This window comes from Anabrus simplex, chromosome 3 (genome assembly GCF_040414725.1).
Source record: "Anabrus simplex isolate iqAnaSimp1 chromosome 3, ASM4041472v1, whole genome shotgun sequence".
Lineage (NCBI taxonomy): Eukaryota > Metazoa > Arthropoda > Insecta > Orthoptera > Tettigoniidae > Anabrus > Anabrus simplex.
In genome coordinates, this window is record NC_090267.1 from 152,274,966 (window position 1) to 152,290,329 (window position 15,364).

A 15,364-nucleotide genomic window follows, 5' to 3' on the forward strand; every position below is an offset into this window, starting at 1 on the left:
AACGGGATTATCATCCAGTGCAGGTACCATTTTGATCATATGATAACCGTCCTGCCATTTTTAAATATATGGCAGTACTGAGAGTTGAACCCAGGCCTCGGAGGACAGCAGATAATAGTGCTAACTATTACACTATGGAAGTTAACATTTCACAAATGAGGAATATAAAGGATCGCACTCAGTTACGTAACTACGCATGTGAGGTTCCAGGGACCAAGCTGTAACAAGAGTCACTTCCAGGAAACACTGGCAGCTTGAATGCAAAGAGAATACGAGGAAAACTGGAAATTAGAAAGCTAGACCGAGAAAGAGGTTTTTAAGAGCACTGTACGTGAAGGGCGAAATATTTGGGGCCGAACAGTTACAGGAACCACATGTCAGTAGTTAAGTGTTAAAAGACAGTTCGATAATTTGTTCTCGTTTTAATGCTGGCTATGAAAGGAAAAATTTAACCGGTTGATTCAGCAAAGAGCAAGTGTAAGAAGGCTTAATGATGTTCGTACAGAGTGGAATAACGAGGAGGGGATCGGAGATTTCAAATATGTTTCAACAGTTTTAACACGTTTTGTATGGGGATAGGCAATGTTCGGGGTGGGAATAATGTTTAGAAAAACAACAGCTCGCATCACAGTTTATGCTAAGCACAGACATACACGAATGATGCACAGAGACCCAGCGATTCCTGGAAATAGGAGAAGTGTTTTCGTCATGTGAGGGAACAGGTCAGTATGAAGCAGATAAATTCATTGAAACTCTGGGTAAAGTAATCAAGGTCAACGGCAAGGGCGGGGTAGTTATAAGGGGCGATTACATTGCAAGAAATGTTACTAAATCTTCAGGTTTTTAGAATGTAACTGGTACTAGTGGGAGAGGTACAGACCTAAGAGAAACAGAAAGCATTCACCGGACGTATGTGTTGAAATGGTATTTTTATTTAGTGTATGGCCTTTACTGTGCCGGAAGTATCCAAGGATATGTTCGTCTCTCTTGGTGCATGTCTTTATATTCGAAGACCATGGTTGTGAGATAATTGTGATGTTATTGAAGTGAGGAGAGGTCTTTTGTCTACTAAATGCTTACCTTTCCCATCCGACGTTCAAATCACAATCACTGGCGGCATATGGCCCCACTCCACATGTACACTGTGGAGAGTTTTGGAAATGAATTCAAGCTTTTGGGACGCGATCTAGTGGTTAGGAATTGTACACACGAGATGAAGGAAATAATTCCAAAACAAAAGTAATGGAGTGCAGTCGAAGGAAGTCAGGTGATGCAGGAAATATTAGATTACGAAATGAAGTCTTAAAGGAAGCAGTAAAATAACTACCGGTGGCAGATGTAAGGAGGACATAAAATGGAGACTAGCACAAGCAAGAAATGCCATTTTTTAGCAAAAGCTTTGCTCACTTCGAACATTGGTATAGGAATTAGAAAGATGTTTTTGAAGACTTTGGTCTGGAGCGTGGCATTGTATGGAAGTGAAACATGGACGATAAATAGCTCAGAAAGAAAAAGAATAGAAGCTTTTGAAATGTGGTGTTACAGAAAAATGCTAAAGGTGAGATGGATAGATCGAATCACGAATGAAGAGATACTGAATCGAATTAGTGAGAGAAGATCTATTTGGCTAAATTTGACGAGAAGAATAGACAGAATGATAGGATACATCTTAAGATACCCACGACTTCTTCAGTTGGTTTTTGATGGAAGTGTAGTCAGTAAGAACGGTAAGGGGTAAACCAAGGTATGAATATGACAAGCAGATTAGAGCAGATGTAAAATGCCCACTGATGTTAGACAAAATTATAACGTGGCGGGTCACTTTAATATTAAAATAAATAAATGATACCTCATTGTTTCTCCATAAACAATATCCCATGGGCGCCAGCCTTCAAGCTTATGGCTTGAAAACGAAAGTTGATAATTAATAATCTTACGTAATGAGACTCAAAAAACTCTCAGGGGTGAGGCGACGGACACAAATCATTAACTACACTAACTTAGAATTTAAGGATCATTAATAATAATTTCAGAACATACAAATTAAAACAGGTATTTATTAGGATGAAAAACGTGACGTAACGGCGTATTAACAAAATCTGAACTTACGGAAGCAAAAAAAAAAAATGAAATTAACTCTAAGAAAATGAACTGTTGCGCGAAGACTTGCAGTAACTTATGTCATAAGCTCACCATATGTAGACTCTGTTATCGTGAAGCTGATGATGGGTGGATCTCTCGTACCGGCTGCCTCATCTGTTGTTGGATTCCAGTCCTACTTATGCTTTTCCTGCCTTTAACACTTCCTACTGTACTCCTTACAGCACAAGCAAGGAAGGCCTTTCTCAAGAAAAGAAATTTGCTCACTTCGAACATTGATATAGTAATTGGAAAGATGTTTTTGAAGACTTTGGTCTGGAGCGTGGCATTGTATGGAAGTGAAACATGGACGATAAATAGCTCAGAAAGAAAGAAAATAGAAGCTTTTGCGATGTGGTGTTACAGAAGAATTCTGAAGGTAAGATGAATAGATTGAATCACGAATGAAGAAATACTGAATCGAAATAGTGAGAGGAGATCGCTTTGGTTAAATTTAATGAGAAGAAGAGGTAGAATGATGGGACACAACTTAAATTACCCAAGACTTGTTGAGTTGGATTTTGAGGGAAGTGTAGCGTGTAAGAACGGTAAGGGGTAACCCAAGGTATGAATATGACAAATAGATGTACGATGCAGCAGTTATGTAGAAATGAAAAGTTCAGCACAGGATAAGGTGGCATGGAAAGCTGCATCAAACGAGGTTTTGTACTGATGACTCAAACAACAACAACAACAACAACAACAACTCCTCCTACCGTGTCGGCTAACATTCTAATGTATTTCTTTCCATCAACGGGACACAAACCAGCTAACCGCGGTGTGAGATCATAGAAACTCGACGCCTTAACGGTCGTGAATACCAGGCGAGCAGAACGGGATCGTTTGCGAATTCATTCCTCAATCATAAGTCTCACTCTACAGCTCTTGACTTCGAATTAAGAATTCAAGGAATGTACACATATTTCGAAAATACACGGTCCTATCCCTTCTGCAGTGAATAAAGTATCCATAGGCAAAGGACAGAGGAAGTGAACTCCGTCGTTGGGTAGAAAATCACCGGGATGACGAAATAATGTAGAAGTATGACAAACATGAATAATAGTAGTGAAATATTCGAAAGAATAGAATACGGACAGAGTGGGTGGGATACAGGAACGCTTGTACAGAAACGGCAGAAGAATGCCTAGGAACTGCCGTGTTTAAAAATGTAACAGCCACGTCTTGATTGAATGATGAAGTCAGACAGCTTGTAAACGTATAATAAATGTGACTTGAAAATAGATCCTAACAAGAACTGATCTGCAGATAAGGAATTGTGCGGAGATGAAAGTAGACAGGATGGCAAATAAACTACGTACAATGTCAAAAATCAAAAGGAATTGATGAAACTGGATGAGAAATGGTGAAATTTGGAGTGGGAGTTTAGGGTAACAAGATTGGAATTAAATGTTAGTGACGTGTCTTCTGACTGGACGAAAGCCTTCAATTGCTCGTAACTGTAAGCAATGGAGCACAAGTAAGTGTACGAGACTAGTTGTTGGATACGATGGTGCCATCAATGGTGGTGAAGAAGGTGACGTAGGCTACTACAGTTTCAGATCATAGCGATTCATGATTTCCCTTGTCAGCATTTACTACTCTCGACGAGAAATTCCATCTCTTTGTACATTTCGTGTAATTCACTTGTTAAAATAAAATACTCACAGCTGACGGAAAAGGAACTATGAATTCCTCTCTCTTCTGTGTTCGTTACGTGACAAATGCCAGGCGTGATGAACACATAACACACTATTACACACAGCTACAATGGTTGAAACGCCAAGAACGTCGGGAAATCTCAGTAACTGTTGCTACGCACAAAATTCTCAAACTGAAGACCTTTACAATCCATTTAAACCTATGGAGTTGGTACATAAGAGAGATAATAGGATTTCGAAGAAATTGTTTCTCTGCTTTAGCTTTATATTCTTTAGATCCATGTAGTCTAAAATAACAAATGGACTTAATGATTTACTTTCTTAATTATATAATGTATGTTTTAATTTTACAGGATTTGGTATCTGTATTTTTTTTTTTAAGTTTCATGTTTAGTTCAATATTTTAATATTATAAAAATGTAGTTAGTGTGTTCATAAACCTGTATTATATTATAAGAAGACGCTACATAAAGGGACTTTTCAGCCTCAGTGGCATGTTTATCATCAATAAATTCAATTCAATTCAATTCAATCCAATTCTCTCTCTCTGTCTCTCTCTCTCTCTCTCTCTCTCTCTCTCTCTGACCTCCAGATATTTGATAAAATGTCAATAAAAATGGCAAATCTAAATAATATTACGGGGCACCTAGCAAGGATGAGAATTGAAATAATTTTTATTTTTACTCAATTTTGTTCATCTCTAGTCCATTACAATCTGGAGTCTCTAAACAATTCCTGAACGGATCTACATTTTCTCCCTCTCTTTTGTAGGCAAAGACAGCCATCCTATATCTACCAAAATTAGCTCCAGATCAGATAAGTGGCAAATGCAGCGGAGAACGCCAGTCTCTCCAGATGGAATGGGAATGGGAGAAATCTTCGGTCCGATCCAAGAGGGCAATCAGAGCAAATAAAAATACCATTACCATGTACATGAAGAAGACGGGCGGAGCATATGCTATGGACGAGATTGAAATGTCTATAGTAAAGACCAAATCTCAGATACCGGACCTTGCAGACAGCGGTAAGTGGATAGTGATAATCCATAGAAAGTCATTTTGTCAAAGACACCTTGAACTATTATCAACTGGGCACAGATAAATTCGAAAATCATCCTGAATTTATAAGTAGTCCACGGATTTTACAGAAAATCAATAGTATAAGAGAAATTTGAAGAATTCTCTTCTGATTTTCCTATAAACCGCCAATCTATTTACTGATTTTTAAATCATATATATATTCATACATTTCCCTTGATTATCATAATCTAAATATGAAGTTTGGTCGAGATATATCCAGCCGTTTCGCCGTGATGGTGGAACAGACGGACACACAGACAAACAGACACGAAAGCTAAAAAGCTCGGATACGGTTTTGAGTTGACCTAAAACGGATAAATAAGTGATAAATTGGCTAAACAAACGAAATTGCAGGCATCAGACCCCCTACAACTTTATTTATGTAGATTAAATTTCAGGAGTAATAGAAGGCAAGAGGGGAAGCGGAAGACCTAGACTACAATACCCTAGACAGTGCCGAGAAGATGCAGGAGGCTCATATGAGATAATGAAGAGACTGACAGGAAACAGGGAGTAGAAGATAATCTTCGGATTGATAATTAAGAAGTGCCTTAATTAAGTAATTTAAAACAAAAATAATGTAATGTAACCTTCCCCGAGGTTATTACACTAATCTTGGAGTAGAGAGTTGGAAATGAGAAATTCCAATGGACTGAAACTTCCTGTCGGTTGACGACCTCAGATGTTAAGTCCATTTAAATACCAAGCGTCATCATCAAACTTCCTACATGATACTCACCTCACGTTAATTGAAATTTAAGACAAATTTCTACGACTGATAGGATTAATAATAATAATAATAATAATAATAATAATAATAATAATAATAATAATATTTATGTAGATAATATTATTATTATTATTATTATTATTATTATTATTATTATTATTATTATTATTATTATTATTATTATTATTATTATTATTATTTTGGGAAAATGCTGGTGAAAGGGCGCCATGAGCTCACCAAAGAAATCCTCAAAATGTTCTTGATAATAGTAATTCTAAAGGGTAAAGGGTATCCCACTTAACTCTGCAACCTCAAATATTTTCGATTAGAAACAAAACAAATCATAAAAAGTCTAGTTGCGAAGGCAAGTACCCCTGTCACGAGCTCACACAATATGAAGGTATGCACAATCCAGAAAATTAAACAAATATCACTTTCAAGATACACATTTATAAATGAACTTATATGTTTTATCTAGCGAACTGAAAACTATAGGTACAATGAGTGATCACCTCATACCTTCTGATATACGTAGACTGCTTCTACGAATCTTGTGGAGATGTTGGCAATGGTACGATATGAATGAAGCACATCGTCGATCTGGCTAGCGGTCAGTGTACAATGTCGTGCCTGTTGGTGCATTTCTGTGAAGTTCAATGTAAGTTAAAATTATGTATAGTTTTTCTTCATTACTGACGATCGGTATGTCTACTAGACGAAATAAAATGCAAGAAGAACACAAACACAGAGGTTCAATGTATCAATACGGAAAGCAATATCCGAAACGTATGTGAAATGAGTACCAGTGCGTACTATTTCCCTGTTTGACACTGACAGCAGTACAGCAGACCAGATCACTTGACACTGGTACACTGAGCAGTAGCAAGTGCTGTACGGATATTGTTTGTTACCATTGGTGTTTTCATGGCCCGTACTTATAGACATGGTATAGGCTTTTGGGGTAAGGTAACATACTTTACGTTTCGCAGAAAACTTTGCTCTGCATCTTCCGTAGGAAATCTCCACTGCTCACGAGGAAGACTTCTACAAGAACAAAAGTTTGAATTGATACGTTAGTAATCGAAGTGTAAGTGATACGTTCATTCGTCACCAGATGGCTCACCGTACGCGGTACAGCGGGAAATGACGGGAGAGGGTGACATAACAGGTGTACACACATCTGAATGTATGACACTGACACAAGCCTAGATCTAATCTTCTGGTGATGAGGAACGTACGAATTTGGAAAAACCACGAAACGAAATAAAAATTGGGAAGGGACAGTAAAGGGAACTACCCACGTAAATCTTTAATGGCTGGCAACCACGTAATACTTAATTGATAGCCAGTGTCCGTGTTGAAATTGTTAGGAATTCTACGTATTTCCACAGCTTCCCGAATGATCCTGGACCTGTAGTGTATAGTGTGGGCAAGAGCTCGAGCATCTTAGATCACGATATCATGACCCGACGACAGGGCGTGCTCCGTTATTGCTGATTTTTTCCTTCATACGAGTACCAATGGACCGACATGTTTTGCGTTGAAGGGTTGAAATTTTCTTTTTGGGGATCATTGTAAGTATCTAGGTGTTAATCACATAAATGGGATTGTAAATAAAGGATACAGATCTGTGCGTATGGTTATGATGGTATCTAGGGGTTGTAGTAAGGTTGTAAAGGAGAGGGCATATAAGTCTCTGGTAAGACCCCAACTGGAGTATGGTTCCAGTGTATAGGACCCTCACCAGGATTACTTGATTCAAGAAGTGGAAAAAATCCTAAGAAAAGGAGCTCGATTTGTTCTGGGTGATTTCCGACAAAAGAGTATCGTTACAAAAATGTTGAAATGTTTGGGCTGGGAAGAACTGGGAGAAAGGAGACGAGCTGCTCGACTGAGTGGTATGTTCCGAGCTGTCAGCGGAGAAATGGCGAGGAATGACATTAGTAGACGAATAATTGTGAGTGGCGTCTTTAAAAGTAGGAAAGATCACAGTATGAAGATAAAGTTGGAATATAAGAGGACAAATTAGGGCAAATATTCATTTATAGGAAGGGGATTTAGGGATTGGAATAACTTACCAAGGGAGATGTTCAATAAATTTCCAATGTCATTGAAATCATTTAAGAAAAGGCTAGGAAAACAACAGATAGGGAATCTGCCACTTGGGCGACTGCCCTAAATGCAGATCACGATTGATTGATTGATTGATTGATTGATTGATTGATTGATTGATTGATTGATTGATTGATTGATTGATTGATTGATTGATTGATTGATTGATTGATTGATTGATTGATTGATTGATTGATTGATTGATTGATTGATTGATTGATTGATTGATTGATTGATTGATTGATTGATTGATTGATTGATTGATTGATTGATTGATTGATTGATTGATTGATTGATTGATTGATTGATTGATTGACCTTGCAGCAAGTACAGGGAATTTTGTATACCCCAGGAGGTAAAAGCGGGGACTGTTATTTTGTCCTTGGTTTTAGCAATTTTAGTGACGGTGCTAAACACGGTTTTTATGTTGTGTTTGCCGAGGACTTTGGCAATTCGATCTGTGATGTTGTGAATGTAAGGCAGGTAGGCAGTTCCCTTCACTTCTTTCTGTAAGCTTTGCTTGGTCGTCCCTCTGAAGACGCAGAGCAAGGTTCTCTACGAAGCGTAAAGAATCTTACCCTATTTACTTGACACGGCATAAGCCCAAAAATCCTATATCATGTCTGATATTGTTTGTTTACTGTAGGTTACAGAAATATTGAAATCAACCCTTGCTCTGAACACAGAACTACACACGTTGCATAACGTTAGAAACAGTGCCTCCGGTGCCATTCTTTAATATTCCGCATATTTCAGAAGGTATGAGGTTTAGGAAACTCAAAGCTAGTCGGTTATCACTGTAATTGTACATATCGCTTCAACAACATTCATGTTCCATTTGAATTCGTAACTTTGTGTTCAAGTGATATTGGTTTAATATTCTGGATTTTGCATACCTTCCCATTGAATGAGCCTATGATGTGGGTACATTCCTGCGTAACTAGACTTTTCACATTGTTTCATTACGAAAATATTTAAGGTTGCAGAGGTAGGTATATATGATAAAACATGAAAATAGTATACCAGGTCGTCTACATCAGCTGAAAATCTGGTAGTCGGTTACAAAAGCCTAACGTGAAACCCCAGGAAAACGACAGGAATTGGAAAGGACATGCACTCGTGCTACTATAAAATAATTAAGTCGACAGATTAGTTAACCGAAATTTAAGAACTAAATAGAACAATGAAAGACAGATATGAGATTTAGAATATTCAAATGTTAAAATAAATAATTGTATGACACCTTCTATCTGTACCTACAGTCATAACTACTCAGCAATATCTGTATAATAAAACCAAATAATTGAGTCTTCTGCGCTTCCTATCGTTGATCTCTCCCGAGATGCAGCCTCCATTACCAATTCCAATCGTATTTTCCAGTCCAGGTGCTGACTTGGATGTTCAAATTCCTTGTAGCCATTACAAGTTGACACTTTAAAGCGATAACCCTTTGGTCACGACCAGGTTCCACACATGACACTCAAGACTCGTATACGATTGCACTCGCGACTAGAAAAGAATCAGTATGATAATCATAATAAACTGAGACACATTTCCTTGTTCACACGGACAGTAATCTGCCTCATTTCCTTGAATACACGCCTTTATATGCACTTGCAGGTCAAATCCACTTCCATCCACGTTACTTCGTGGAATACTTCAACTGACAAGATAGCAAACTAGCATTACATAAACCGTCCAATAAATATCCCTTCCTCATAACATTAAATGTTTTTACTGGAATTACTGTCCTCGGCAAGTTCCTTTATCACTTCCTGCTTTGACAGCTGAGTATAGAATTACGTTGATTGCACATGTATAGGTATGTGCCGAGAACATAAGTATTACTTGTACAATATTTAAACAAATATTAATACTATTATATATAAAATCTAAACCTAGTTTTAATATTAAATTTGCCCGAAATTAAATGAAATAAAATAAATATACAGCATATATTAGGGAAATATTTAAGTAACAAACTCTTGCGCAATCATATGTAAGATAGGTGTACCACAGTACATGTTACAGGACACAATTTATATTGAAGCTTAAGAACCAGTAACACGTAACGAAAACGTTCCAAATTTACATCATCATCATCATCATCATCATCATCTGTTTACCCTCCAGGGTCGGCTTTTCCCTCGGACACAGCGAGGGATCCCACCTCTACCGCCTCAAGGGCAGTGTCCTGGAGCTTCAGACTCTTGGTCGGGGATACAACTGGGGAGAATGACCAGTACCTCGCCCAGGCGGCCTCACCTGCTATGCTGAACAGGGGCCTTGTGGAGGGATGGGAAGATTGGAAGGGATAGGCAAGGAAGAGAGAAGGAAGCGGCCGTGGCCTTATGTTAGGTACCATCCCGGCATTCGCCTGGAGGAGAAGTGGGAAACCACGGAAAACCACTTCCAGGATGGCTGAGGTGGGAATCGAACCCACCTCTACTCAGTTGACCTCCCGAGGCTGAGTGGACCCCGTTCCAGCCCTCATACCACTTTTCAAATTTCGTGGCAGAGCCGGGAATCGAACCCGGGCCTCCGGGGGTGGCAGCTAATCACGCTAACCACTACACCACAGAGGCGTCCAAATTTACATCAGAATGAAATAATCATATACAACTGTAGAATCTGGTCTCTTGTAATGCAGTAGTTTAACTCATTTTTAAGTAACTTAATATAAACATTATTTCTGTCCGTATTTATCCATGGCTGTACAGCGATATGGAAGCACTGCAATTGGCAGTATTCTGTCAGTTACGCGCAAGGGACAAGACAGAGCCACTATGAAATGCTTGGCCATCGCAGTATGTTCGGAGTTGAAGCGAGTCCTAACTAGTTTATGCAGACCTCTACCATCTACAAAATTACTGTAGTCTGTTCAGTGAGCTGTTCACCGCAGTTTATTCTCCATTCTATTATTTTTTTTATTGCCAAATTTAATACTTTGGTCATGGGTTGTCGGTTCCTAGAGCTTGATTTATTCATGTTTTAAGTTCTGAATTCTAATCGTCTTATAGAATAATATTTCAATTACTATTGTGTTAATGAGATAAATAATCTTTTTTTTCAGAGGAAGGCAAGCATATGAATGCGTCCAAACAAAACTTAAATGTGTTCGAGGCCCCCGTAACCCATTCCCATCTATGTATATGGAATAAAGACCTCAATTTCAACGAGGAACTTACCATGAGGATGTCAGACGTCCATTTACAAGCATACAAGACTTCTGGCGATGATTTTGACGAAGGTAAGTGTACATTTTTGACATGCGTAGAAACCATAGGATTACTATTCGTGGTTAAGTGTATAGAGCAAAATGGTACTTCCAGCCAACAACACAATTAAACTTGATTACCCTACGTGCATTTCGACATATTCAATATACAGGGTGAAGCGTAATTCGCGCACTCGGGCGTCGCAGCGCGACTCCTCACATGTCAGCAATAAAATAACGTCTCTTACAAAATTTCGTCTTGCGAGTATATCCGGCAGAAAAACGACGTTGAAGAGTAGCAATTTGGCAACACTGTAACCACATGTATGGTAACTACCTCTGTCAGCACAAGTTAGTCGTACTGTACAGTTGGTGCAGTGGATAGAGTTTCGGGTTACAATGCAGGAGGTCGAGTGGTCGATCGTGGGTAGAGGCGTATGTTTTTTCTTTCGTAAATGTAGTCCAGGTGGTATGGTATCTGACATCTTAATCGTCAGCAGCGATTGCAGTGGGTCCTCTAGAAACCATTTGCACTTACATACTACGATCCTAGAAATGGACGAACAATCGTTTTCATTGGTCAGCTTTGAAAGGCGCCCTTTCCACGTCGTGAGCGTGAATTTATTCGCACCACTTCATCTACTGGATGTGAAACCTGTTTGTTTCAGCTGTCTATTTCTTATTAGTCTTACCAGGTATTTGTTGTTTCAGCGTTACAAAATGTTGTAAATGTAGGATGCATGTGACCTCAGAAACGGTGTCTTACTGTATTACAGTAGGTAATGTCAGATGGAAATTCATCATCATCATCATCTGTTTACCCTCCAGGTTCGGTTTTTCCCTCGGACTGAGCGAGGGATCCCACCTCTACCGCCTCAAGGGCAGTGTCCTGGAGCTTCAGACTCTTGGTCGGGGGATACAACTGGGGAGTATGACCAGTACCTCGCCCAGGCGGCCTCACCTGCTATGCTGAACAGGGGCCTTGTGGAGAGTTTGGAAGATTGGAAGGGACAGGCAAGGAAGAGGGAAGGAAGCGGCCGTGGTCTTAAGTTAGGTACCATCCCGGCATTCGCCTGGAGGAGAAGTGGGAAACCACGGAAAACCACTTCCAGGATGGCTGAGGTGGGAATCGAACCCACCTCTACTCAGTTGACCTCCCGAGGCTGAGTGGACCCCGTTCCAGCTCTCGTACTACTTTTCAAATTTCGTGGCAGAGCCGGGAATCGAACCCGGGCCTCCGGGGGTGGCAGCTGATCACGCTAAGTGCGTTTGCCTTTTCCAACTCTTGAACAAACTACGTACATTTGACAATGGGTGAAACAGCCTTTTCGAAGATGGAGTCCTACAACTTTAAGAGATCGTTCTTGTGCCGTCTTGATGCTCATAGCGAAACTGAAACAAACGGGGAACTGCAGACATCTAAACTTAAACTGTATATCCGTAGAAATCATTCGAATCCGAGGAATGAATATTACTTCGCTCGCGACATGCCCAATCATGAGAATGGCTTCAAAAATATTAGTCATCAGTCAGTTTCAGAGTCGTGTTCATTGCAGAGGGCAGGATTCTTATTCTTAATAAGGATAATCGGCGCCACAATCGTCCGCTTGAGGTAACTCCAGGTGACTCTATGTCTTTCAAAAGCTCTGCCGTGTAGTCGATAGACTTGTAACTTTGTAGAACATCACATAATTCTCGTAAAAGTTGCTCGTTGATGACGTTGACAGCTTCACTTCTTGGAGCATAGCTATGCGTAATTGGTGAAATTCTGTGGCCACGAATGTTAAAAATTTCAGATCTGTGCGTGTTTATTATAATCTAATCTTCTTTACAATAGCCTATGTTTTCTCTAAATTAAATAATAAAACAAGGGATTGAATTAGATGAAAGAAAACATGGTAATCGGATAATTCTTGTGAGTGTTGCTTATTGATAACGTTGGCTGCTTCATGTCTTGGTGCAAGAATTGCTCTTAGACACACCCATGCGTCTTAGGTGAAAACCTGCTCCCACCGATGACAAACATTTCAGATCTTTGTTTGCCGTAGATCTGGCTGGGCATCGCACACATGCACACAAACAGACAGACAGACAGACAGACAGACAGACAGACAGACAGACAGACAGACAGACAGACAGACAGACATAGAGGTAGACAGACAGACATCATGGACCGAAGTAAGATGGCTTCCTATTCCACGGACTTAAAATGGCATCTTGACTGATACATGTATTATGTCTTGTTTATTCTTATCGTCTATCTTGTGCCCTATATATTTCCTCTAAATATATACATGTGCAACCCTTGTCACCTTCCTCTACGCGGTTTGGGTATGAAGTGAGATGAATCTTCGTAGAGAGTTTTTAGGACCGTATATGTTTCATAACGTCAACCTTATCAGATGAGTTAATGAGCTGAAATGAATGACATGATATATTATAGTAAGAATAAAGAGGTTGAAACCCGGCGCCGGGACATAGCACACTCCTCTCGAATAGCTCAAGACTTTACTACTCCATCCGATGGACGAATCACCATCAACAGCGTCATATGCCCTCACACCATATAAGACCAAAAACGGCTTCATACGCCATGCACGTAAAATGGCTCTTGAATTGTGTTCTCTGCCTACCTTATGTACGTTGCATAGCGACAGTGACTCTATGCATTTAATCTTGGTGACAGCACGTTGGATTTTCATATCCCAATGCACGTTTTCCGGTGGTTTTTCGTTCACAACTCACCAACGAAAGTGAAAATGAAAATTCCGGCTTCAAGGTGCATTCGGACCCACTTCCACCTACCTATGTTCAAAATTTCCAGATCTCTGTGCGCTGCAGACTTTGCTGGGCATCGTGCAAAGTGTGACAGACAAACACTTCCTTTTACTATTTTTATTTATTTATTTATTTATTTATTTATTTATTTATTTATTTATTTATTTATTTATTTATTTATTTATTTATTTATTTATTTATTTATTTATTTATTTATTTATGGTATTTGTTTTACGTGGTACCGACACAGAAAGTTCTTATGGTAACACAATTTCACCCCCAACTGATTCAACGTCACACGCCTATTGCCTCTCATCATTTGATCTCCAACTGATTCAGCGTCACACACCTGTTCTCTCTCATCATTTGATCTCCAACTGATTCAGCGTCACACACCTGTTCTCTCTCATCATTTGATCTCCAACTGATTCAGCGTCACACACCTGTTCTCTTTCATCATTTGATCTCCAACTGATTCAGCGTCACACACCTGTTCTCTCTCATCATTTGATCTCCAACTGATTCAGCGTCACACACCTGTTCTCTCTCATCATTTCATCTCCAAATGATTCAGCGACAGATACCTGTTCTCCCTCACTATTTCATTAACGGCACTAACGAATGATATAGGGTACCCCACTTTTTGACCGATGAGAAACACATTTATAGCTGAAACTAGCACAATATCATTACCGTACGTACATCGGACGAACCACTGCCGTAGCGGGGCAAAACACTAGTAATTTCAAAATTGGTAACGTCTAAAAAGCCTTCATTATAGATTTTTACTCTATCAGCGTTCAGTCTACAAGAATGTGCCAATTGCTACGCAACTCCACAATCCTCTCTTTGCAACTAGCTCTGTGAAAGTTTAGTTCCACACCCCTTACCATTAAATCATTGAACACAGAGTATTACCAACGCCACATTGGTCCACCTCTTCTTCTCTTAACTTCCATGGCCGAGCTCATTATTCTCGTAGGTAACCTATCCTCCTCTCCATTCGTCCAACATGACCTTAACTCCGAAGCTAGTTTATGCATACCGTTTCATCCAATGAGTTTATTCCTTACGTATAATTAGTCTTTACCTGCTCATTAAAATATCTCCCAGTCAGTGTCCTTGATGGTTCATAATTCATATTTCCTAAACTTTTCCTCTACTTAATCCAATTATTTGAGATCGGCACTTAAAGTTGACTCGGCTCAGTTTTGCAGTCGGATGCTTTTCCTTACGCCAACCTACCTTCACTGTCGCATGTCTCTGTAGTTGTTGGCAGCGTGATGTGTTTATTAATACGATCACAAACACCCAGTCCCCAAGTCAGATAAATTAACCATATGCGACTAAAATCCATCCCGGCTATGAATCGAACCCGGGATGCTCTCGATCGAAGGTCACTACGCTAATCATTCTCATATAATTCACTAAATAAGGAGAGTTGCAATGTCCTACCACGTCAGTGTTAAATCACTCTGAATCAGAGGTACTTCCGTCAGACTCCCGATCTCAAGTTTGCGGGTCCTTTATTATCAGAAAAAAAAAATAATTAAAACATCCATATAACGACCAACAGAGATCGAATTTACTCTACCAACCGGCGATGACGTTCACCCATCCTAAATGGCGTCAAGGTGAATGCAGGCTCGCG

General features: G+C 39.5%; 1 protein-coding gene across 1 annotated transcript in view; it reads left to right on the forward strand.

Annotated features, from left to right (window-relative positions):
* Nucleotides 1-15,364, forward strand: part of LOC136866105 (lysosome-associated membrane glycoprotein 3) — a 38,886-nt gene that overhangs the window by 15,923 nt on the left and 7,599 nt on the right. Inside the window, exons 3-4 of the mRNA XM_067142783.2 lie at nt 4,569-4,821; nt 10,792-10,968. Of these exons, the coding sequence (XP_066998884.2) occupies nt 4,569-4,821; nt 10,792-10,968 (430 nt within the window). The remainder of the gene's footprint in view (nt 1-4,568; nt 4,822-10,791; nt 10,969-15,364) is intronic.